Here is a 26,166-nt window from a genome sequence, read left to right as displayed (position 1 = left end):
AATGAAGAATGAATTTCTCTCTCCAGAGCACCATTATAATGGCAGCACGGCACTGCATTTCTGACACTGCTACAGCTTGTTTGCACCACTGTTAGGGGTAGTAGACTATATAGTCATTCACTGTGTGTGTGTACTGAGACTGACAACAATGGTTCATTTTAGTACCACTTGTAACCATTGTTCTTATGAGGCACATACCTGTCGGAACTGAACTTAGATTACCAACTAATTTCACATAGTAGTTGGCGATAGAATACCCACAAGATGATCACAACTTTTGATCACTACCAGCCTGAGATGGATTGATTTGAAGGCAGCTCTATTGCCAATCCCCTGATCTGAACTGCTTAAATGTTCCATTATATGTTGTTTTTTCCTGTAAAAGTTATTGCAACAAATTTCATTAAATTGCTAAATGTTTCTTTGTTTCTAAAATATTATTGGGGTTTTATGCTTTCTCTTCCAGTTCAAGGTAAAGCTGCTGATGAAAGGAAGATGCATTCTTCCAAAAATCAGCCCCCATCAGCCAGCTGTTCCTGTCTGCTCCTGTGTGGATATGCTCAGAAGAAATTGACAGCTGATTAGCTGTTGCCATGTCATTGTTTGAAACATAAGACATACTGATATTTTTGAACTATATTAAGAATGTTTCAACGTACACAAATTACTGGTAAAATGCTAAAGGACATTTCTGAGTATTATGAGAGGAGAAAGAGAATCCTTTCATTAGGATTAGCGGGACAAAATTTACTATTGTGAACATTCTAGGGCTAGTTTTTACTTTGGTATTCTGATAGCACAAGAAAACGTAAACTCCTTACATATAGCCTATCCATGCTTTTACATCAATTTTGAATCTTGATATTATTTATGGATTTCAATGGCCATAAGTAGGTTATTGGGGAAAAAAATGATATATTTTGTGCTCCTGGCTTTATCCATGGAAAAGCATTATCAGCATTGATTTTTGGTGATTGAGTGGCTTACTGATTGGTCAGGTACCATATTTTGATTTCAGATTCTGACTGAGTCAGCTAATTTATTATTTAAAATCAACCTAAGTGAAATAGGTTGGATCGTCTTAGACGATTTTGGTAGACCTGATTGCAAATAGTATCTCCCCTTCCCCTATACAGATATGACTGCTGGATTGTAAACACTTGATTGCTGAAATAACCTCTCACTTAACTGGATTGTGTGCTTACAGTTCAGGTTAATCTTCATTCTTAGTAGAGTAGTAAGAAGAGGCCCATATTTGAGATGGACTGTGTGTGTAAATGGAAGTTAGGGCTTTCAGTTACAGCTGCACAGGATGATTTCTGTGAAATTGGGATTGTTGTGATACAGCTTCTTAGTTTGGGCCAACACCTCTTTAGAAAAATAAAATGTTTGGATTTCATGTTACTTAGAAACATTTTGACCAAAAATGCTTAATCTAACTTGTGGACTTTGAGAAGTACATGGCCCAAGAACATTAATATGCTTCTCATGGCTTGGTAATCATTACAGACTAATTATTGAACATAAGCTCTTTCCTTTCTCAGTTGTATTTAAAATGTTGCAACTTAATGATGTACCTACAAAGAGACTTTCATTGTCATAACAACATGTAGTATTTGCTCTATTACAGGGACACTGGACATCTGATCACTCACATCAAAAACCCAAACTTGTTTCCCATAGAAAACCTTTTTACAGTGAAAGTAGAAAGGTGATGCGTACATATTCAATCAGATATTGAATTTCATAGGATCAAAGTTTACCAGCCAGATTTAAAAAAAGAAAGAAGTGTATTGCTAGTTTCTGAAACCAAGGAAGTTTCAGTGACACATCTTACTCTGTCTTGTGCCTTTATATGCACTACACTTACGGTATTACAGAATGTTTACACAAAATGCAAAGTATGTTAATTGCAAAACCATTTTAAAAATTAACTTTCTCGTGGGTTAGCTAGAAAAATTAAAATAGGGATCTTTAAAATTGCACTTAAGACTATGGGATCAGGGAACAGTTGAGAAGCAAATAGGGAATTCAGCTCAAAACTCAGTTGATGATCAGATTGGATCACAGGATCATATAAAACAGAAAGATAAAGTACAGGATATAGAACTGATCTTTCTTATTCTTTCTGCATTTGTAATAGCAGGAAGGTAAATCTTTAAGAAACAAGAAATGTTCAGAACACAGGGAACTGGAGTGAATTACTGTTAATAGAATTTTTTTGTTTCCAGTAAAGAATTATTATTACCTCTTTTACAGCCAAGTAATTCTAGATCATTGGTTCAAAATTGTTCTCCTGGGATGGTTTTAACCATTATCACTTTTAGATGAGAATTTTGATCTGAAATGGACCAATGTCTAAGTGGAAAAGTGTTCAGCAGGTATGGTTTTAATGTTTTTTTTATTATTATGAATGAGTTTTTTCCTTAAAGTTTACTCATCTGAAGACATCTCTTATAGATTCCATTACCAGAAGTGCCAGAATATGATCTATAGATGTGGAACATTTTTAAACTAGCCTTTGAGGGTAACACTGTTTACATGATACATGTAAACATTTTGCAGCCAGGATTTCCATAGCACACTACTTGTTTCCTCAGTGTTACTCTTTCAGGAGTTTACTTTATATCAGTGTTTATTTAAAAGTTGGTAACTGTCAACATGATCAAAGAGATGGGGTGGAGAGAGGACTAAATAATTTTTCATGATTTCATAATCTGTATATTTGTTTGTAAGTAATTATTCAGCTGCAGTGTTGTCTGTCAAAATCACGTGTGCATTAAAAATATATACATATGAAGTGACATGTCCTTCTTAAAAATTAGCTTTAATGTAAGTTTAATATAATATTCTGTTACTATATAAGGGTCTTTGCAGTAAAATTCATACCAGAAGGGGCTCCCTCTAAATCTGGATCTCCTTCCTCCTCTGACCTATAAAAAGAGCTCTCAGTGGGGTTGGGATCTGTGCAGGGTAAGGAAGCAGAATGTGGGCTGCTCTCCTGGGTGGGTTGGAAACAGCCCTTCTCCAGCCTTGCAGAAATACAGGTTAAAAAGTAATACAGCCTCCAAGGGGTTCCTAGAGCATCTGTGACCAGCTGTAATCTCTGGAGCAGCTCCCTCACTCCAGGGAGGAAGGGGTAGAGGTGGTAGGCATCCATGTGCATACATGGGCATTGTGTGTGATCACTAAGGTCTGTTTTATGTGCAGAGGCAAATCCCCACGTGCCTGCCACAACAATTTGAGAGGGGATCATTGTGGAGTTCCCACCAACACCACCTACTGCAGTTTCTATGGTAGGATAAAACTGTCTGGGCTCTCATTAAATTATTATTCCTGACTTGTGTTTGATGAGCACTCTGCAAGCTTTATACATGAGGGAAAATAGCTTCTTTTCAAAGCCCTGTGGTTCAACTGCTACGATGTTACAATGCAAATGTGAGATTCTTTCGGGGGAAACAACAACTCAAGAGTGAGACTGTAACACTAGGAATTGTCAATTACATTGATTCTTTTGATCAGCATAAACTTGCTGGCCACTTGACTGCACTCTAACATGTGTGAGACTTGTATTTTGTTTTTAATGTAAGAACACAATCCTTTATATTGTACCAGCAACTGCTTGTTGTTGCCTACTTCCTGTTAATTATGGCCCCAATCTTGGGATGCACAGACATACCCTTGCACCCAGACAGACACCAACTTCAGTGGGATTCTGGATGGGCCTGAGTGTCCCCCCATTTGGTCCAGGATCTCTAAGTCAGAATGAATTTCCCCACAGGTGTGTAGATAATTTGTATGAATTAAAATTACTGGACACTCAAGTCTATTTAACAAAATATATTCATTAAAAAATAGGCTAAAATAAGTAAACTATACAGCTGCTGGTGCATAAGTCTACATAGCTTTTGAACCCAAATCGTGTAACTGAAATATTTTATTGTAACTTAGAAATCTTTCTCCAGAGACAGATGGAATTTGCATTTTTATTAAGAAAATTGCAAACTTAAATGTCGAGTTCCACTCATTTTGTAGTTGTAGACCAGGTGCAGCTACTTTGCTGCTAATGCTGATTTAGAATTTTTATTCAGACATGTCTTATGAAGATCAGTATTGGACCATTGAAGTGGTCCGATACTGTCAATACCAATGTTAGGGCATCACTTGAGTATTAGGTGTTAAACAATGAAAACTAGTCATGTCTCCACTATAAATAAAGTGGTAGATTTTTTTTTCAGGTGTCTTTTTTGAAGTTTGTCTAGACAAAAATCAAATGCTGACAGCTAGGGTGAATGAAGAACATGGGATATGTCTATCAGGGCTTGTTTTAGAGCATGGCTCTATTTAATGCAGCACACTATTTTGAATGGCTGTCTTTTACTCCATAATGTGTTCAAGACAGCAATATCATGCTCTCCCTTCCTAATGGTCAGTGTAATATGTGTGGGTTAAAAATCTTTTTGTAGCTTTTTTATTTTATCCATCTCAACCCACAGTTAGGGTATTAAATTAGTCCCACTAGTTTAGGAGGAAGCTTCTGTCGGCCAACTAACCACTTAGGTACAAGCCATCCCATTGCATAAACTAACTGGTGTTAGGCTGCAAAATACAGAATTTTGGCAGATATTAGGAGTGAAAGCTACTGCAGCTCCCATTTGGAAAGTAGTAGCTGAGGCTCTAGGTTACAGTAATACTGTGTATGAAATAAATGATAAACTGCATAACAGAAGAGAATGAATTGCTGACAGGAAGAAACAATGGACCCAACTTTGCTCTGTTACATAAGAATGTTGCCACTGATTCTATATAGCTAGTCTACAGCTGTAAGTGAGATCAGACTTTGGCCCATCATCTCACTGCTTCAGCTATGAGCCCAATATGGTGTTTTGCATGCAACACACCTAACTAGGTACCAAATGGATTGAGGCTGTGACTTGCTGCTTTAGATTATCATCTCTAGGAAGCATTTATAATATACAGGACAATTTCACAGGTGGGGGTGGAAATTCTCACTTTACAGACTGATGCTCTCCCCTTGCTTCTTGCTCTTAGTACAGTCTTGAAGGAAGTTGGAGAACACCAGAGTGCACATTAGGTATGTCTTTAACTCCCTGTTATGGCATTCCCCCCCCCCTTACGGCTGGTAGCAAAACACCCTACAAGCTGTCAGAAAAATCAGCTTCCAAGAGCTCTATTTCAAACCAATTTGGATATTCTGTCTTAGTTGTTCTGGAACACTGGTCACTAAGTATGCATTGCTGAGAAGTGTATATATAACTAGTGATGTTGCACAAATCCTGGAGGAGCTTGTTGCTTTTGTTTGTATTCTGTAAACAGTATTATGTATTTTTGTATCATGTTAACTTGCTGCTGGAAAAAAATTAAACTCATTTGGCTTATGCAAGAGATCTGCCATTTGTTTTTAGAATGTGAAGTATGAAAACATCAGTATTCAAAGTGTTGAACCTGCTTGATCTTATAACAGCAGCTTAGTACAGGATCAGAGGTGAAGAGCAAGCCTGAGCTCATCAACCAGAGGGTGAAGTGCCATTTGAATCATTTCTGTGCTGACAAGTATTGTAAGAGAAGGAAGCAGAAAGATAAAGCTAAAGCCGTATGTCAGATCAATGGCCCAATTAATGTAACAATTCATGTCTCCCCCGTCCTCTGCACTAGAGTACGCTGCCTCCTTTATCCTTAAGTTTTCAGCATTGCCACTGTAGAAACTACAAAAATAGGGAACATCTGTATTCTGCTGTCCGCTGAACTATAATTGACAGTATAATAAACTATGAAAGTTGTTTTTAAGGATGTTTTTATCATTGTGTGAATTAAATCTAGTTTAAAAGGAAAACTCAAAAAAGTTCTAATGTATAACCCTAAATAGCCAGCAAGTCATCAGTAGCATTTGAACTCAACATCCTCAGATCCCAAACACATACTCTAACTCTAGTAGCAGTAAGTACCCTCCCCTTGGACCAGTCACTACTGAGAGATTGAACCCATTGCTGGGGTTGCACAGCTGCTGAATTCTGTAAGATTTTTGGGGTTCTCTGCCTACACCTGGAAGGAGTGATGAGTGTCAGGATTCAAAGTTCAAAAAGAGGAACATGATTCAAAATGCTGAATGCACTGCAAAATTCAGGCCACTTACAAGTCTATACCAGTTAATACAGTAGGCAGTTCTTGTGGTGATAAACCAATAAGCAGACATTTCAAGGGGGAAGCTTTTTTTTTCTACCTGCATAGCACTTAAGCTTTCATACACTATCATTTCTTAACCTAGACTCCCTTTCTGGGATGACAACTCCCCAACCATGATGGTGCAGGAAGACTGTACAAACTCCATTAAGACAAGCTAATAAAAATAAACATGCTTTTAAGATTATGGAGATAGTCCAAAGGCTTTTCTGGCTCTGAGCATGGTGAAGAGAGCTGACTTTTCAGTAAAAGAGAAGTGCTGCTTTCCAATCAAAAAGCAAGCCCAAAGAACGTCCAACGTTCCCTTTTTGGCCAGAGGCTGCCTTTCACTTGCATGCTGTCATCGTAGCTGCTTGGTAACAGGTAGCAGACCTTAACCCAGGTGCTCCTTTGATAAGGGCAGCATACCTAGAGCTCGGTAGCTGCCACTCTTCTTAAGTAAAGTGGAATCTGGTTAGCTCAATGGAGTAAATATTTGGCTAGCAGGTACTAGTTCTAATGCAGCTCAACTCAGGGGCCCTAGGGATTAATCATCACACACACTTCCCCCTCCACATCAAACATGTTGGCTATGTGCATGGTGGATGACTGACAGTATTACAGTGCATACACAGAGCTGCTAAAAGATGAAATTGTGTGATATGAATTTGCCGCTGACGCTGAAGGCTGTACTTTCCTTAGTGTAAGAGAATTTCTTCAGAATAAGGCTGAGAGGTACAAAAGCAAACCTACTGAACAAATCACACTATCCACCCACAAAGGCTAGGAAATCTACTGTACCCCTCATGTACAAAGTACATACAGTAGGTGAAATTGCACATGCATTATGTTAGCCTGCTTCATTACTAAACCCTATTCTCCCAGTCCACGTTTCCTTCCACAAAGCTGACTTAGTGAACCCCTCACGTATTTTACAGCACTGTGCCAGTAACAGATCCAATATAGCTAATGTGAGGTGGATGGAATTTCACTGTATCTCCTCCACTAGTAGCACTGTTTTGTGGAGGGATGTTTAGGTCAAGTTAGCACTAAGACCACAGAGCACATAATAGCATTTAGCCTAGAGCAACAGGGACAGCATCCATCAGCAACATTGCTCCATAGCATGTTGCAGGTGACTAGAGCTGGGAGAGTTCCTGTGCCTAATTGCACACCACAGCGGTTACATCCCTGACCTTGTCCCCACACAGCGTTGCACTGTTAATGTAAGTGTGGCTGAATCTGACCTTTGACAGACAATCGTGCGCAGAACCAAAGATCACGTCTCTTCTCTGCTAACTGTTATCAAAGACGCTATAAAAGAAACCAAACAAAAAGCAGCACACTTTGGCGTGACACATGCATCTGCTGCTCTGTATTTCATCAGAAGGCATCTGTATTGGCACAATACACTTGCCTACAGCCTCCCTTTGCAACCCTTTATCGGTTCTCTCATTGTCTGCAATTATTTTCTTCATGCTGGAACTGTGAATGAGAAATTTTCCTTCAAATTCACCATTCTCTAGAGCCCACCTGCTCTTTGGCTCCAATTCTGAAAGGCCCCTCCTTTATTCTGTCTAGCTAAGTTCTTACAATCCGATTACTTGGAATCTGACAAATAAGTCCTAGTATTTTGGGCTGCAATCACCTGCCTTGTAGTAGACAGCCAATACTGAAAAAGCCGTGCCTGGTCCCTTAAGGCCTATGTCAGTTTCTTGTGGCTATTCACTCTTTTTGCCAAACATTCTTAGCGTAGCTGTAGAATACCATTAGCCACTGCTCCCGCCCCTCTTGATTTTGTGAAGAATTCTTCTGAAAACAGACTAGTTTTCAATATGCACAGAAGGCCCTCTTTCTGAAAGTAGAATACCTGTAACAGGAAGCTGTATCAATCTGAAATATAGGAACATACAATCAATTCTCGCTGTTGTTGAAGCAAGCTTAGGCGTCAGTCCCCAAAGGACGATAGCTCTGTGATGAAAGATGATAAAGGGACTGCACTATACTTTACCCCGTACACAAGATGCTTCTATGAAGGAATATAGAGGAACTTGCATTGCCACTGGCTGTGCTGGACCAGATCTGTAGATAAATAAAGGGCTCTAGCATTATCAGTCTAACACCTTTGACAAGCTCTGACATTCATACACTGTGTGCTTATACAAACTTTATTTTTAGACCAATCTTGCCAAGTAGATAAATATTTTTGTTAGAGTGAGGAACCGCAAACAAAAAAGTGTGCCAGCTTTCTTTACTCAGGGACACTGAGAAAAGAGCTGGGGCCTGACCACTATGACTCAATCAGCCACCTTTGAATGTTGAGCCACAGGGCCTTCACCACTGATTTAGCTTATATTTGGTTTTATTTTTAGTAGACGCTCAAGCACCTGTATTACATTGTGCAAAGCCCAGATACTATGGCTCTTAATTCAACAGAGTATTTCCAAAAACTAGTATAAAAGTTGTACTGTTGCAGAAAACAGTTGTACTTCAGCAATACTATTTTCAGTTGGGATGGTCAAAGACAGCAAAAGGGGCAGGCAGCAACCGAATGGCAATCCTGTGTCATTACACAAAAGGGAAGAAAGAACAAAGTATGTTTGTGTAATGCAGCCAAATATTCACATTTGATTGCCTCCCCCATCTCAAATCAAGCTCGCAACATAACATTTATGTAGAGTAGAACCTCAGGGTTATAAGCACCAGAGTTTCGAACTGACCAGTCACCCACACACTTCATTTGGAACCAGAAGTATGCAATCAGGCAGCAGCAGAGAGCCAAAAAAAGCAGATACAGTACAGCAGGGGTCCCCAACCCCCGGTCCGCGGCCTCTTAGAAACTGGGCCGCGAACCGACCCAGTGGAGCTTCCGCAGGCATGCCTGCAGAAGCTCCAGCTGAGCCCCGAGAGCAGCGGACCTCCCGCAGGCACGACTGCGGAGGGAGCGCTCGTCCCGCGGCTCAGCTGGACCTCCCGCAGGCACGCCTGCGGAGGGTCCGGCGAACGAAACCGGTCCCTGGACCTAAAAAGGTTGGGGACTCCTGCAGTACAGTACTGTGTTAAATGTAAACTGCTAAAAAATAAAGAGAAAGCAGCATTTTCTTCTACATAGTTGTAAGGCAGCTGCGGTTCTCTCAGTCAGTCAGGAAAGGAGACCATGCCCCCTCTCTACAATGCCTCTGGAGCAACTCCCGTTCAGGGGGGAATTAGCCAACAGTTAGTAGGCCCAAGCCTGCAGTCCAGGCCAGCAGCAATTGAATCTGTGAGCCCCAGCCCTAAGCCAGGGTGGGGCAGCCAACAGTTAATGGCTCTGGCTTGCAGTCAGGCAGAGCAGCACAGTAGTCTAGGGGGATCAGCTCTCTGGCGCGGCAGATAGCAAAACTGTCTGGCATCCAAGCTTGGGTGTATGACAGACCAAGGTAGGCCTCTTGGGTGGGGTGGCAGGAGTAGGGGAATGCAGGCCCACCTGACTCCACTGCATCCCAGCCCAGGGCCCTAACAGTGGTGGAGTGATCTGACACTGGGTCAGTGTGGCATCCGGTAACACGCTGGCTGGCTTGCCATCAGTAATGCAGCCAAACCCTATTCGGCTTCCCTGGGCTCCTTCCTACACTCCCATTCGGGGGATACCTTGGTTCCAGGGTCGTCATTTGTCTTGCAGGGGTGAACCGCTAGTGGCAGCCCCAACAGCTCCGGCAGTCCCTCCGGGTCTCTGGCACTGTAGTGGCCTCCGTCAGGTCTGAGCTCCAGCAGTGGTGGGGAGATGTCCTGCTCCTCTGGCAGCTCTCCCCCAACTGAGCTGGAGGGCCGGTCTTTTATATTTCCGGTTCCTGTCCCACCCGTCTTCTTCCAGCGGGTGGTCATGGGTGTCTCGGCTCTGCCCACCAGAGGGCGGTCGAGGCTCTCTCCCAGTCTGTCAGGGAGGGAGACCACGCCCCGTGGCTACAATAGTAAAGTTTCAAAGCTGTATTCAGCCAATGTTCAGTTATAAACTTTTGAAAGAACGACCATAATGTTTTGTTCAGAGTTATAAACATTTCTGAGTTACGATCAATCTCTATTCCCGAGGTGTTTGTAACTCTGATGTTCTACTGCAGAGGATTTTTCCCTTCCCCTCCTCCTCCCAATAGATCACTGAAGCCAGAATTTCACTATGATAAAAAGATCAACCTGGTCAAAAAAAAAAAAAAAAAAAAACTCAGCAAAGGAGTGATAAGACAGCAATGCCTCTTCAGCACTCCCACTAACAGGAGGCAACTAGCAGCTGTCTCCAAAGCCAGATCTTCACGGGGTCACCCAGAGGATTCAGGGGGCTTGGGGCAAAGCAGAGGAGCGGACCTAAAAGAAGGCACCACCCACTGCGGCGCTTGTATTTACCGGGTGGCGCTCCGAGTCTGTGGTGGCGGCGGGTCCTTCGGTCACTCCGCATCTTCGGCAGTACTGAAGGGCCCCCCGCCGCCAAAATGCCGCCAAAGACCCAGAGCGACTAAAGGGCCCCCCGCCGGGTGAGTAAAAATTAAAAAGGCACCTCTAGCCAGAAAAGGATTCTTGACCAGGGCTCGCGGGGCCCCTGCGGAGCCCGGGGCAAACTGCCCCACTTGCCCCCGCCTCTGGGCGGCCTTGAATCTTCACAGTCAGCAGGAAATCACCTCTAGCAGGACCAGCAATTCTTCATTCCCCTAAGCACAGCTACAGTAAGTGTAGCGTATTCCTCCTTACTTCTTTTATCCTTAACTGAAACATAAAAGTCTGGGTTTCACCAAGAAGGTGGGTGGTGATTGGACATCTAACATAATGAATGTCAGTGAAAATGAGGTAGGATCAGAGACTAAAATAGGGAAAGAACCAGTTAAAAATTACTTAGATAAATTGGATGTCTTCAAGTCACCAGGGCCTGATGAAATGCATCCTACAGTACTTAAGGAGATGAGAGAGGAGATATCTGAGCCATTAGCAATTATCTTTGAAAAGTCATGGAAGACAGGAAATATTCCAAAAGACTGGAAAAGGGCAAATATAGTGCCAATCTATAAAAAGGGAAATAAAGCCAATCCAGGGAATTACAAACCAGTCAGCTCAACTTCTGTACTCAGAAAGATAATGGAGCAAATAATTAAGCAAACAATTTGCAAACATCTAGAAGATAATAAGGTGATAAGTAACAGCCAGCATGGATTTGTTAAGAACAAATTGGGTGAAACCAACCTGATAGCTTTCTTTGACAGGGTAACAAGCCTTGTGGATAGGGTGGAAGACATGGTATATCTTTACTTTAGTAAAGCTTTTGATACTGTCTCGCATGACCTTCTCAAACAAACTAGGGAAATGCAACCTACATACTAAAAGGTAGGTGCATAACTGGTTGGAACACCGTTTCCAGAGAGTAGTTATCAGTGGTTCACAGTCATGCTGGAAGGGCATAATGAGTGAGGTCCCACAGGGATCAGTTCTGGGTCTGGTTCTGTTCAATATCTTCATCAAAGATTTAGATAATGGCATCGAGTACACTTATAAAATTTGCGGATGATACCAATCTGGGAGGGGTTGCAAGTGGATAGGATTATAATTCAAAATGATCTGGACAAACTGGAGAAAAGGTCTGAAGTAAATAGGATGAAATTCAATAAGGACAAATGCAAAGCACTCCACTTAGGAAGGCACAATCAGTTGCACACATACAAAATGGGAAATTACTGCTTAGGAAGGAGTACTGCAGAAAGGAATCTGGGGGTCATAGTGGATCCCAAGCTAAATATGAGTCAAGAGTTTAACGCTGTTGCAAAAATAGCAAACATCATTCTGGGATGTATTAGGAGGAGTGTTGTAAGCAAGACATGAGAAGGAATTCTTCTGCTCTACTCAGCGCTGATTAGGCCTCAACTGCAGTATTGTGTCCAGTTCTGGGCGCCACATTTCAGGAAAGATGTGGACAAATTGGAGAAAGTCCAGAGAAGAGCAACAAAAATGATTAAAGGACTAGAAAACATGACCTTTGAGGGAAGATTGAAAAAACTGGGTTTGTTTCGTCTGGAGTAGAGAAGACTGAGATGGGACATGATAACAGTTTTCAAAGTACATAAAAAGGTTGTTACAGGAAGGAGGGAGAAAAATTGTTCCCCTTAACCTCTGAGGATAGGACAAGAAGCAATGGGCTTAAAATGCAGCAAGGGAGATTTAGGTTGGATGTTAGGAAAAACTTCCTGTCAGCATGGTTAAGTACTGCAATAAATTGCCTAGGGAGGTTGTGGAATCTCCATCGTCTAACCTGCTCTTAAAAAAATCTTCAAACAGCTGTCAGGGATAGTCTAGATAATACTTAGTCCTGCCATGAGTGCAGGGGACTGGATTAGATGACCTCTCAAGTGTGATTTGGTTTGGAATGAACCAATTCCATAGACATGTGACTTCCTGACAGAAGGGAGAGCAAGATCATCCAGACTTGCCTGTTGACATAATTTATCACTGTGACTCTGACTGTTCACATTTTTACTGTGGATCCCTAAAGAGGAGTCAAGAATACTTTGCATGCCAAGATAAGCCGGAGCTCTAGAATGTTTACGTGGAGGCAAGCTTAATGAGGGAACCACAGGCCCTAAATTTAAAGGTGAGTGGAAGCTGTGTCATCAGAAATTTGGCAAACAAAGCTGTTGAGAAGGGTACTTCATTGCATGCCTGAAGAGGATCTTTCCACAAGTTTAATGAGGAGATGCCTTCTTATGCGACTGTGACCATCATGTTCATGTGGTGAATGCTCGATAGATACACAGATTTCAGCTACCCTTTCATGCAGCATAGGTGAAGTCTGGCATATTGTGTGACATAAATGCATGAGGCCATGTCCTAGAAGTCTAAAGTATGTTTTCATTGGTATCTTTGGATGAGCTTTTAGTTGATTGATAGGACTTGGTTAGTTTGGAATCGCTCATGGAAAGTGAGTTCTCACTGACCTTCAGTCTAACAGTGCTCCTATGAACTCTACACTCGGAGTTGGAATCAATATGTATTTCTGGCTATTGGTTTTGAGACCTAGTAAAGCAGAGATCTTTAGAATTACTTGACTAGAGTTGGTCACCTGTTGCAGTCGTCATCTTCCACAAGTCAGTCAGTTACTGAGGTAAGGACAGACCTGGATTCTCTAGATGAGCTGCCACTATTGCTCCATTCTTGAATACCCTTGATGCTGTAGAAAAACCAAAGGGCAGGACTCTGTATTGGTAGGAAGATGTTCCTACAGCAGGGTGCTGTTGGCAGGACAGTTGTTGGCATGACTGCTTTTCTCTAAAGGTTGGGACAGAGGCCCAAAGAGCCCAGTTGCCTGTGATTTTTTTGAGGAGCGGAAGACTCCATTTGTTCCTCAAATGGGAGGTCCTCAATGTTACCTATACCTCCCTGGAAATGGCCACAGATTGAAGCTATAATAACCCCTCATGGCTATTGCAATGGTCATTGCATGTGCCATAGTGTCAAACATCTAGCACAGCCTGTAATGATCTATGGGCAGTCAGTTGTCCCTCCACCACAATAGGCTTCATGTCATCCTGGTATTCCTTACAGAGTTTTTAAAATTAGGACAAGCTGTTTCATTTTATAGACAGTTATATTTTGAGAGAAGGGCCACATTGTTAGCCTCATCTGAAGACTAGCTGACAAATACACCTGGTGACTGAACAGGGACAATTTGTTTGTGTTCTCTTCTCTAAGTATGGACTTATGAGGACTCTGCTGTTTTGATTTCTCCTGAACTGTTGCCACTATGAGAGAACTGGTGTTGGATGTGACTAGAAATACTCAGAACTTTTAGGAGGGCTCTGGTACAGCCTGTCAGCAACTTTGATTTGGCTGGAATGGATATAGGTGTATGTCAGAAGTTCTTGCAGGCTCCAGTAGACCTTTATGAGCAGACTAGATTTGCTTCCCTATTGTAAAAGAATGTTAAATGTTCGAGAACACCAGCACAAGCTCTTTGACTACTTCCAGGGGTATATCCAAAGTTTCTGCCATGCACTTCATCAGGTCCTGGAATTAACATAAGATTGGCCATAATGGGTCAGACCAAGGGTCCATCCAGCCCAGCATCCTGTCTGCCGACAGTAGCCAATGCCAGGTGCCCCAGAGGGAGTGAACCTAACAGGCAATGATCAAGTGATCTCTCTCCTGCCATCCATCTCCACCCTCTGACAAACAGAGGCTAGGGACACCATTCCTTACCCATCTTGGCTAATAGCCATTAATGGACTTATCCTCCATGAATTCATTGGCCTCAGCTGAGTTTAATGCAGGTGGACACACTATCTCATCAGAGGAGGAAGAGATTACAGCAGAGATCAGCTGAACTTCCTCTGGTAGCTGCTGATGTTCTTCAACTCTCCTCCTGCCTTAAGTAACTGGCTTGATTAAGGTGGCTTGATTTGTCTTTTTGGGAAGGGCAATTCTGCTCCACAGATAAGGGGAGGAAGCAGGCTTCCTGGAGTACGGCTGCATACCAGTAAGACCAAACTAGTACAGATAGGAATATTGAGGTGGAAGAAATTGAGGACAATAGGGATATGATGATCCCTGTGAAGACTAGACTTCTATTACTTCTCACAGACTCCTTTCTACAATCCTTTCCTGACTCCAAGCTGGCTATCCAGGGAGGGAATGGTGGACAAGTGGGAGATGATTCTCTGCTATGCTCAGCAGCAGGAGGAGGAAAAAGACTGTACCTCCATTAAGAGAGAGGCAGTTCTGTCAGGTGAACTCTGTCTCCACAGGTTGGTACTGGGAATACTTCTCTAGCCTAGCATACCAGTGACTCCAAAGCTGGGGGTTTAGCTATCACCTCCCTTAATTTTCTGGAGACGATAACTCTGGCACTGTGCCCACAGCTAAAATCACTGGGCACTGTGTATGGTTTAGGTGCAGACAATAGTTGGTGCCAAGGTAGTGTGTACCAATGTGTATGGTACTAGGACTACTATCACAGAGGCACTTGGTTCTGAGGCTTGGGTACCAAGGCACTCAGTGCTGGGGTAAATGCTGAAGGGTTGCTACAGAGAGCAGCTCTGTCCACTGGGAGTCTGTACCAGGGAAATGGAATGGACCTTCTCAGGATCCTTGGATGAATGAATCTAGGATAAGTCATGGCCCTGTTGACCCTTTGTCTCAGTCTGCCAGGTGCCAAGGATGGCAACCTATGTCTGGGCTTATCTTTGGAACGGTGCTCCTTTATGTCTGTTGCACATCAATGCCAATGTACTGGCAGATGAGTGGGGCCTCTGAGTAGATGTGGCCCAGGAGCTCGGGGTGGAATCACTGCTCACCAACACACTTACAGAGAGTCTAACTGGACAGTAGAGGCCTGGCTGCAGCTCTCCTCTCAGCATCTGAGACAGCTTGCATCTATTTGCTCTCGTAGAAACAGCTTGAAAGGGGCTTCCCTCACTCTGAGTTCACTTGGAGAAAGAGCAAGCAGATGGAACATCACTCTGGGACATGTCCTTCTCCAAGACAAAGCAGGGAGCAGGAGTGCCCATCATCAGTAAGCATTGCAGTGTCACATGAGGGACAGGTCTTAAGTCCCAGTTAACTTGGCTTCTGCGATAATTCTAGTACTCCTCTACGGGGAGCCATTTAGGCTAACTGAATTATTGTTTTGACAACGGTAGTAAAAAAAAAGAACTAAAACAATCACAATATGCAAAGAAAGTGAACAACTACAGGGCTTCCATCTTGCTGCCACAGGCAGTAAAGAGAAACTGTTGGGCCTGCTCTGCCACTGATAGGAGGTGTGCACAAACACCTAGGGCACAGGCTTGGCCCCAACAGAACCTGCTGCTAAAAGAATCCTCTCACTCGCATGTGGTGCACGTGCAATAAGAGTGGAATCTGTGTGGACAATCACTCAAAGAACACCACTAAGTCCTCAATCATTTGCTAAATTTCTTGAATATCTGATGGATCTTATCTCTTTAGCCATCACGCCACCCAGCACCTACTTAGCTATAACACATAAACCAGTGCCCAGAGAGTTGGACACAGCTGACCAGAGAAGCCAAAATGCAAGTGACAAGAAAAGGAACATTAGGCATAACAAATAAACAGTCTTGTTATTCACATTTCCTTTAACATAAGCCTATCTAGTGACAGATTTAGAGGAGGCTGGGAGGTAAGCAGGGGCCTGAGATGAAAATTCTTGGACATAGAATAAGGAGGCACGTCTCTAAATTTCTGGAACAGTTCAAATTAAAATATGTACATGTATATGTACATTTATCTCCACAAAGACATCACCATGTCCACCTTTGAAAAAAGTTATTCCGATTTTAAATGGATAGGAGTAATTTGCTTCTTCCTATTTTTAAGAAAATCTGCAATTTACAACATGCTAGCTCACAAAATGAGGTGTGTCCATTTTCAAAAAACTGACATTCCTCCCCAGGTTAAATAGCTCGTTAGAAACTAAATCTCCTTTGTGTTAACTTTGCAAAAGGAACCTGAATACATGCTCTATAGCTGTGACTGTGTGCGATGACAGCTCTTAAGTATGTGGGCAGATCAAAGCCATTTAAGAGTTTTCTCTCAGTGATAAAACTGAATCTTGATTTCACACAGATTGGTGTGTTTTAGAGCAAGACATTCATAAGACCCTTCCCATTGTGAAGGAGAGGGAGAGAGCAGAAATGTCTATGACTGCAAACAACCAAGGAATATTTCAAAAACTTTTAGAAAAGTCCCTTTTATCCACAGCTGAGAAGATTCTTCAAAACAACAATTAACCAAATACAAAAAAATTCACAAAGTTTTCCTCAAAGCATAACCACATATAATCCCATCATAGTTTTAAATCTTAACAGCTTCTGTCTGACACAAGTACATCAGACCTTCAAAGGGCCCAATCCTGCATTCCTAGTATACTCTCAACTCCCACTGAAGTCATCGCGTGATTTGGATATTCAAATGAAAGCAGGATTGGGCCTAAAGATATGCATCTATGTTTATTTATTAAATGCTAACAGTGTCCTTATTGATGCCCATCTGACCCAGAGGTCAAAATAAAGAGTGATCCAGCACAACTCTTAGAGTGACAGTCTCTAGATACCTGAAGAGAGAAATTAATTAGGTAGTTTTACCCACACACTTGTAAATTAGGCTAATAGCAGTGAAATAATTTGGACACAGAAACAGACTCTTGCTCTCAGTTGGCAGAAATAACTTGGTGCTGGCACCACTTGGGGAGCTGCTAATAGCTGTTTCAGACACCAGAAAGATGAACTGGTATGCAGAGTGGAATAGGAAGTCTACAGGGACTGAATGGGATACAATATACATTCCAGTAAAGGTTTCAGAACAAAACTACCAGTCTGTAGATATGTAAGAAAACATTTCTGAAGCCTTTATTTACAAAAGCTTTAAAAACAAATAATACCCTCTGTTATGCAAATCATTTGTTCTTGTTTTAAAAAGGACCACCCAGTTATATTATTGTAACGTAATGAAAAAAGAATATGTTAAAGTACAAGGTAAACAGATCAATTTGGCAAACATTTGGAGATTTGCTAATATTGATTTCAGTGTAGATAACACACTCACACTGAGGCGTGCATTCCATCATTTCAGGCTAGTATTTAGCTATTCAATCCCAAAAAAGTCTTCCTGCACAATTGCTCTGCTATTCATGGTTAAAGTACAGTACAGTCCTTTAAAACAATATATATAAAATATATTGCTAAGATACACTCAAAAAATAAAACTAGCATTACACTCCTCAGGTAACTTTATTAGCTATAAGTAATTTATATTTTGTTGTTTTACAACAAATATATCTGTACCATCTGTCTTTGTAGCAACTACAAAAGCACAATTTATCTTCCTTCTAATTTAATCATTCAATTCAATATAAAGTTTACTTCAGGTCTTTGGGTTTTATCCTTAACTAAACTCACTTGCAAAAATCATCAAATCAAGTACATAATAAATATGACTTTAAAAAATAAAAAATATTTAGGTAATACATTACTGGAATAAAAGCTAGGAACTGAATCCAGGGAAGTGTGCCATAATAGAACCACTGCAGTTCCAATATCCTCAGATTTTCAGCTCAATGGCAAAAAATACAAAAGTAAGTCTCACACAATTTTTCCTGAAGGGTGTAAAGCTGGTTTTCAAACATTTTCTTCCATCACAGAGCGGCTTTAAAGCAGCAGGCAAATTAGAAGCTGATGTGCACAGGATGTGCTTGGAAGACTGAACACCAGTAAGATAACAGCAGTTACTCAGATTTCAGTAGTTTGTTTTGCTTGAACAAACAAACCTTGTTATGCAGTGAATGTGTTATATCCTGCAGGCTCAAAAACCAAGGAATACAGTGTGAAGTTGCTAAAGTTGGCAGACTATTTTTCTAGCTCAGGGCAAAACCCCCCAAAACTTCAGATAAAACAGAGGATCTGAGACAGAGTCACTCTCTAAAGTGCAAATTTGATGGTCTGCAATCTTGAATAGCTAAAACACCTGCATACTGGAAGGGACAGACATGAAACAGGGAAGTTAGTTACAAATCAGTGCTAGTTAATTTGGGGGAAGGGGGAAAAAACAAAACTAAGACCAACTAGGTAAATTTACCAGAATATTCATTATGATTTAGCTTTCCCCTTCTCTCTGCCACACTGATCCTACACATGCTTCTTTACAGACGGGGGTAGGTACAAAGGCCAAATTTAACTCAGAAAATTCAACATATCAAGATCAGATCTGTGATAGGAACAGTCAGATTTAGTACATAGAAAGGCAGAAAATAAAGTATTCTGAGAAGTGGGGGGGGGGAGGGGGAAGAGCCTAATTGTCCAAGGGATTCAACCAACCAGAGATAAAACCTATATACAAGCACACAGAGCTCAGAAAAGATGACTTCCCATTTCATGTCATGACTGTTTGTTGGCTTCTTCTTCATATGCATTTCCTGTGCCATTTTGTACATAGGAAGAACCAGAACCAAGGCCATACAAGTGACCACAATATTTGGCATCATCAATGTGATCTTCAAAGAACATCTAAAAAGGAGTTAAAAAAAGACAAATCAATACTGAAGAATAAGAGTCTTATTGAGGTCAAATACTGTCGGGCTTTTACAAAACTCTGAATTTTCATACTCCACATGCAAGTGAAACTAAATCAAAGTAAGGAAGTGACTCTAGGCACTGAAGTGTTCTTGGCCATGAGAGAAAGAATATTAGCCCTTCAATGCATCTTCCTTTATTTTGATTAGTAGTAAATGGTGACAACTCCAGAAGTCTCAGGAGTCTATTTTAACTCAAGAATTAGAGCCTTGTGTCTTACAAATGCAACAGAACAATATCTCTTTGTAAGTGATTTCTATGGGCCTTCTCCTTTACTCTTCCTAATTAAGCACGACACACTACTCAGTGTGGCTTGCAAAATATACTGAATGTTTAATCAGGGTGCAAATCTAACTAAAAAACAGTTTTTCCTAAAGATTTTATCCACCATTATCTACTTTAAATCCCGGTCTACATTCAAGGCCATTAATTTCCTATTGCTTGAACTAGAGTTTGGCTGCAGAATCCATGATGAAGTTTTGGGAATGCGGGAAGATGGAAATACATGTATTTCACCTTTAAACAAATCCTTTCCCTGTAATGAGAAACTGGCAACACTAAAATGAAAACTGAATGAATAATGCATGGATACAGCACTTTACAAAATTACAGGAGAGCCAAAAGATGAAGAAGTAGAGAAAGGGCATAGAATAAATATCACAAGAGAGCACACACAACAATTTAAGGGAGACAGGATGAGTGCAGGCAGGAGAGTCAAGACATTTATTTAAAGTCATCCACCCTCTCTCTTCCCCCAAAAAACCTGGATTTGCCTAGAACAGCATTTCCTGCATGCAGCATAGCGAATTCCAGGAATTGCCTAAGGGCACTTTTACTTTTTTGGGTTTGTTTTTTTATTTAAAGTCTTTAAATAGCCCACCACTAGCTTTTCTTAAAAAAAATACAAAAAACAAAAAAAAAACCCTCCCCAGTGCTGTAGCATCAAGAAGCTAAGCATCTTTTAGACTGGGGGAGAAAAGGAGATCAATGACCTCTTTTGTGGTACTTAAAAGCCAGACCAGAAAGTTGTGCTCCCCCTGCTGGTTCAATATCAACAATCAATATACAACCCTTTCCAGAGCTACTACATGTGTTTTAGGACAAAACTATAAGTTAGTACAGAAAAAAGCCTTGTTGATAGGATTCATTCAAAATACAAACATAAAACTCACCATTTCCCAAATAAAATAGTGCAAGAGTTAATAGAGGAAAAAAATTTTCAAAGCTTCTATGAAGGGCTGAACAATACAATTAAAAATCTTTGCTTGTTTTATAAAAACGGTGAGATCACACCTCATGTTAATTAGCAAACTACTTTTTGCATATTAAAGGAGAACCACAAATTCATAGCATGAGGCCAGGATACACTGGTAAAAGAGAATTTTCTTGTGCCAATGTTTTAACACATGCCCTCGTGTGAAAAATAAATGCATTATATTAGCAGCAACCAATTTCTCTCCCCCCGCAGCCACAGAGCAGTAGTAGAGATGTGCAAGAGATTTACAGGGTTCATCTTCAGTAAACTGGTACACAGAGTTAATGGATTACCAGTAACTCGAGGCACGCCACACATTAGTAAAGCTAATGTGAACACTCCTCACATCTTAACAAGGCTAGAAATATTTGTGCCTTTACCCTAAGTTGATTACTAGCTGCCATATGAAGGAGCGCAGCCAAGAAGCTTGGAACATGACTACTGCTGTAGCCATCGAACATGCAGCTGTACTGGTGACATCGAGAGACGCCTGGAGAGACAGCCTGGCAATTGTCTGGCCTTCTCTTATGAGGACTTAAAGTTGTTCCCTCTGATCCTATGGCAGGTGTTCAATAAAAGATAAAACTTTGAATAGTTTGTAATCATATATAATAGTTTGCCATCAGGGATTGGTAATTGGCTGCTCTGAACTGCAAAGAGGCCAAGGAGTAGCTCTTGCAGCCCAGAAGGTCCAGTCAGTTCAGCTCATTGTCAGATGGCATTAAGAGGGACTGATATTGATTCATTAACGGCCTTGACAATCAGACAGTCGGGTGTAGGGTGGGAGAAAAAAATATATACTTCAAGCCTGTGGGTGGGATATAGTATTTTTTTGTCAGCCAATTTACACGCAGGCAGTGTAGTAGCTGGAGTTTGCTGCAACATACGAGCTGGGCCAGCAGAGCATCACTGAAGGGCAAGGCAATTTTTCCCTGAGGAGATGTATAAAGGATGTCCAACAGAGAGCATTAGGGTTCCTTGTCTTCTCCAATTTATAAGGTCTCTGCTATTTGTTTTCCAAGGTCTTGAAAGCCCTTGAATTAATCAGCGTGGGAGGTATGACCACTCCATCTAGTGAGAAGGAGGATTTGTGGGAAGGTGGCATTTCTTCTTCCTCAGCTGGCTCTTGCTCCTTTGTAACATCCTCCTATGGAGCAGGAGCCAAGGGAGGAGGCTGTTGCTCCTGGCATGCCCTTTTACAAGATGGGACCCTGAAGAACTGTTCACCATAGGGGGCCCCATAGGTTCCAGTAAGCCCACTGTGGTGGGCCATACGGGAAGGGAGCAGAGCCCCAACGTTATCCTTGCCAGATGCATCGACTGCTAGGAGTTTCCTCCTCAGGGTGTACCTCAAAGGACAAAGCTGGAATGGGAAGGCGGAGGAAAATTGTATAGACACCTCAGAATCCAATAAGGTGTCATCCCTCAGAGAAGCAAGTGGTACCAATATCGGTGGTTGAGTCAGTACCGGGGCCAGAGAGGGTCCTGTAACCACATTGGTACCAGAGGCTGATACTTGCTTGGCTGTCAAAATGGTACTGAATGATGTGTCTGAACTGGCTTGGTATCCTCAATGAGTTTGTGTGGGGCTGGTGACCATGTCAGTACTGAAGAATGAGTCATTGTTGAAGATGATGAGGGTAAGTAGGCTCCGGAGGTGAGTTGGTACCAGGTGAGAGCATGTCTTTCTATCTCACAGCAATGGTGATTCAGGCTCTTCCAGGAGCTGAAGCTCCTCATGGAACAGGAGCCTGGATAGTACCAAGGGCTCTGGATAGGAGTCAGTATGTCTGGAAGTACAGCAGACATTATGGAAGTGTGATAAATGAACCCTTATCTACTGGCTACAGAAGATGACACCAATGACGATTTCAGTTTGGCTCTGGAGTCCTTGTGTTCCAAAGACACTGAGCCCAGTGCCAATGCCAGTGTTGCTCTAGGTTGTTTACCTGACCACTTCTCAGTACGTGGCATGGTCTTCTTAATCAGACCTGTGGTCTCAGTACCGGAGAGGATGAGCACCTCAGCAGTACCCAAATAGGGGCACAAGGTCTCCTAAGACTGAGGGGGTGACTCTCCTCCTCTTCTGGAGAATGGGATATTTTCTTCTTTGAGCGTCTAGATAGTTCTCTAAGGGCCCCCAGGATTTTTGCTTATTACTGCAGCACAGATGGTCCCCTTGGGCTCTCTGAGCAACCAGATCCAAGAAGAGTGGTGCAACTTGGATCCTGTGGGTCTCGGTGAGCTCTCCATCAACAGGAGTTTTAGTCTGTAGTCCCTCAATTTCTTACATCTGCTTTTAAATCCAGAGTAGCTCTTTCATTTGGCAGGGACATAAATCTCTCCCAGGCAGTGGAGGCAGCCTGAATGTCTGTCGCTGAGGGGGAAAATAGCTACGCCAAATCTGGCAGGGTTTGAAGCCCAGAGTCTCGGGCATAACCCATACTCAAGACTATGGGTCAAGCCATGGAAAAACAAGGCCCAGATTGGGCAAACAAAAAAAAGGGTGGGAGAGGAAGAGCAAAAACTTCTAAATAAAAGACAATACCAAAAAGAAGAGAGAAAGATTAAGTGAGAGAGCTAGTAAGCTGCACGGCTATCTAACAGACACGATGCTCTGTCTCAAGGCACAGGCAGTTGAGAAGGACCTGGAGGGTGACAGGTCTGGTCCTCCCATATACCCTCATACCAGACACAAGGATATCTAGGGTGCAGGCATGGATGTGCAGAAAATGCTGATGAAAATCTCTGATCAGGAGTGCATAGGTGACTGTACATCCTGATGTGAAGCACCCATAGGGACACTATGCAAAGAAGAATGTATGAAGTTGTGACAGATGGAGGAGGTAGCGGTGAACAGAAGCGCCAGCAGAGTGGCCTGAGCCATCTGCTTCAATCACTCAGAAGACCCAGGGAGTGGACAATAGGTTCAGGTAGCTGGGGCTCCCTGCCGTGGAAGATGAAGGCCCACAGACCACAGGAAGGAACAGCACCAGCAAGGAGAGGAAAGGGGGGAGAGAGAGGAAAACAAAAAACAAAAAAAACACACCACACACGGTATAGAGACATCCCCTCAATAAGCGCGCACACAAACCAAAACAAGGAAAGGATTTGTTGGTTTGTAGACTGTACTTTGCATGGGAATGCCTGTCTTAGATTCTGCCCTTTGTCACAGAAGTGATGCCCTCTCATGCATTTCTCCTACTTCTGAAAATCTCTTGTACTGCCACTGGTTTTGGTGGGTCAGTGGTTCTAGCACATCTCATAAGTGCGAATAGCAAAATATTGACTACTAAGGCAGATTACTTTCATCCAAATAAACTACAAAAGAAAGCAATATGGACACCTACTTCTCTCATTTTGAAGAAGGCCATTCCCGTGAGTAAAGAATCAGATCCTGCTTGATGTTGTGGTCCTATCCTTTCCAGCTCCAACTGTTCTGCGACTTCTTGCAATCCACCCTGAAAAAGGAAGGAGCATTACACAGTCAAAGCGGGATTAATAATTACAAAGTCAGATCATTCAACAGTAGCACTAGAATTCTGCATAATAAAGTCTATTCAACCACCATTTGTATATATTTAGCTTAGCACTACAGCGGTCACAATAGAAATATGCAACCAGCACACACTTGGAAAAGCCAAGCTTTTCATTCAGGCTTTAAGTATTATTTAAGCAATCAAGCACTTTCAAGTATTAATGACTGTCTTAGACCTAATAGGCCTAGGCACACCAGCCAATTAAAGTTAAAGGAATTACTACTGAACCAGGCAATTCCTTCAAGTATTACATTGACCAAGCTGAAAGGATTGCTGCTGCTGCTGCTGCTGAAGCATGACAGTTTCAGAAATCAAGTCGTTTCTTTAACTTCCTACTTTTCTATTAGGGTTAGAATTTAAACACGAACAATGGTACTTCAAACATAAAGCAATTTAAGATCCAAATCACTACAAACATGTGCACTCCAACTTCTCTTGAAAGTAATTAGCTTTCATTTAAAAAACACAGTTTTTTCCTTCACTTACCTGCCAACACCTAAGCTCAGGGTTCTGCGCTTCCCCCAAAACTTCAAAGCATCTAAAGTAGTAGAGGCAATCCAGGATAATGGTCTACCTTAGGAATTAGTGGAGAACCCTGAACCCAGGTGAAGTTGTAAAATTCAAGAGGGGAAAAAAGAACAAAGTGAAAAAGCTAACATTCAACCCATCATTAACAATGTTTTAATTGGTTTTATTAACTGCCATAAAAGAGTAAATGAAACATCTGTGTTAAAAGTAATGTGAACTGCAGTGTAACCAGGTTCAAGAAGCTATTAGCTACCATAAGCACACAATTAGCTTTCTTTTAACAGGCACTGTGCTGACAGCGTATTTTTAAAGAAAACATTTTAAGCCACATCTGTGCTTAAAGCTCCTCGAGATATGGGCTCAAAATTGGGAACTGCTCTACAGAGAGAGTCTAATTGTAGGGCATGGATCATTGGTGGTCTACACAGCTTATCTCACAACAGTAAAGTATCCTTCAGTCTTCAATAATTTTTTCTTCCTGTTAATTGCAACCCAGTGGGAATTTGTGAGTTCTAGAAGCTTTTTGACCAACTAAGCACACCCCTCTCCTCCCTCAGAGTGCCTTCATGGGTGTATTTTTGGTGTAAATTCAACTAAATCAAATTTGCAGAAGATCTCAAAATAGACAAGGTAGTGCATACACACAGAACCAAAGCAAAGCACTAGGAGAAATCAGTGTCTTTAGGGGTTGCGGGCAATGGGGGAAATGTTTGGAACTAATAAATATAAGTCTTACATCCAGGGAGAGGAAACGAATATCATAAATTTACAATAGGGGAGGGGAACTAATGGAGCAGCTGTATCCATTTAATCCGAGCAAGTTTATTTTCATTTTCACTCCTTTACCCTGCCCTAGCACTACTTTTTCATATAACTTCATAACACTACAGTTGCGCAACAGGTGAGAGATTGGGAGGAGAGCTGCCAGTGACATGAGTCCTATCTTGAGAAATGTTCCACAGAATGAAAATGCCTGAAAGACACTTTCATGGTCAAATTTAAAAAACAAAGAAGCCACACAACTGAACAAATCAGACTATCCCTACTCCTACAATTATCCCCAAAACAGGTATTGATAAATTCAGATAATTCATTTTAGTATCAAGAAAGCAATAATGGTGCTACAAGCAGAAGCAGCCTCTCTGTAGATCAATTCAGCTTTAGACAGGTTAGTCTACACTTCGCTAAACTGATCCCTGGGGGACAATATAGTTACGGTACGTGCAAGGTTACATTGTGGACGTACCAGTCCGTAAAGGGTTGAATAACTGCGAGAAAATCAGTTACCTTACAATAATTTTTGAAACACTATACTGCATAGCGAAACTGTTGCCAGGCAGACTGCTTTGGATCACTACTCTGCCAGCAATAGGTTGAAACTAGGTAGAGCATCAAAATGCTTTTAGCATGCACTACATTTTTTACATCTGAAAAAAGGGAAACCAAAACACAGAAGTAGTCAACGGCAGGAATGAAGCTAGCACAAAGCAAGTTCTTTTTAATATTAAAAAAAGAACCTATAGTATTTGAATTCCATTGCCCACAAACCATTTTGGGAGATGGAGAAGAG

General features: G+C 41.8%; 2 protein-coding genes across 6 annotated transcripts in view; one reads left to right on the top strand and one right to left on the bottom strand.

Annotated features, from left to right (window-relative positions):
• Positions 1-5,399, top strand: part of ZDHHC2 (zinc finger DHHC-type palmitoyltransferase 2) — a 61,971-nt gene extending 56,572 nt beyond the window's left edge. For both annotated transcript variants that reach the window (XM_045018986.1, XM_045018984.1), the window contains exon 13: positions 467-5,399. The gene's annotated coding sequence lies outside the window, so the exon portion shown is untranslated. The remainder of the gene's footprint in view (positions 1-466) is intronic.
• Positions 5,400-17,531: 12,132 nt separating this feature from the next.
• The window catches only part of CNOT7 (CCR4-NOT transcription complex subunit 7), a 36,536-nt gene continuing 27,901 nt past the window's right edge, over positions 17,532-26,166 (bottom strand). For all 4 annotated transcript variants that reach the window (XM_045017666.1, XM_045017667.1, XM_045017669.1 and 1 more), the window contains exons 6-7: positions 23,880-23,990; positions 17,532-19,208 (exon numbers count right to left, since the gene is read on the bottom strand). In XM_045017666.1, coding sequence (XP_044873601.1) covers positions 19,080-19,208; positions 23,880-23,990 — 240 coding nt within the window. In that variant the 3' untranslated portion in view covers positions 17,532-19,079. The remainder of the gene's footprint in view (positions 19,209-23,879; positions 23,991-26,166) is intronic.

Source organism: Mauremys mutica, chromosome 5 (genome assembly GCF_020497125.1).
Source record: "Mauremys mutica isolate MM-2020 ecotype Southern chromosome 5, ASM2049712v1, whole genome shotgun sequence".
Taxonomy (NCBI): domain Eukaryota; kingdom Metazoa; phylum Chordata; order Testudines; family Geoemydidae; genus Mauremys; species Mauremys mutica.
The sequence above is the reverse complement of the archived record's forward strand: the minus strand, read 5'-3'. Positions and strand labels throughout refer to the sequence as shown.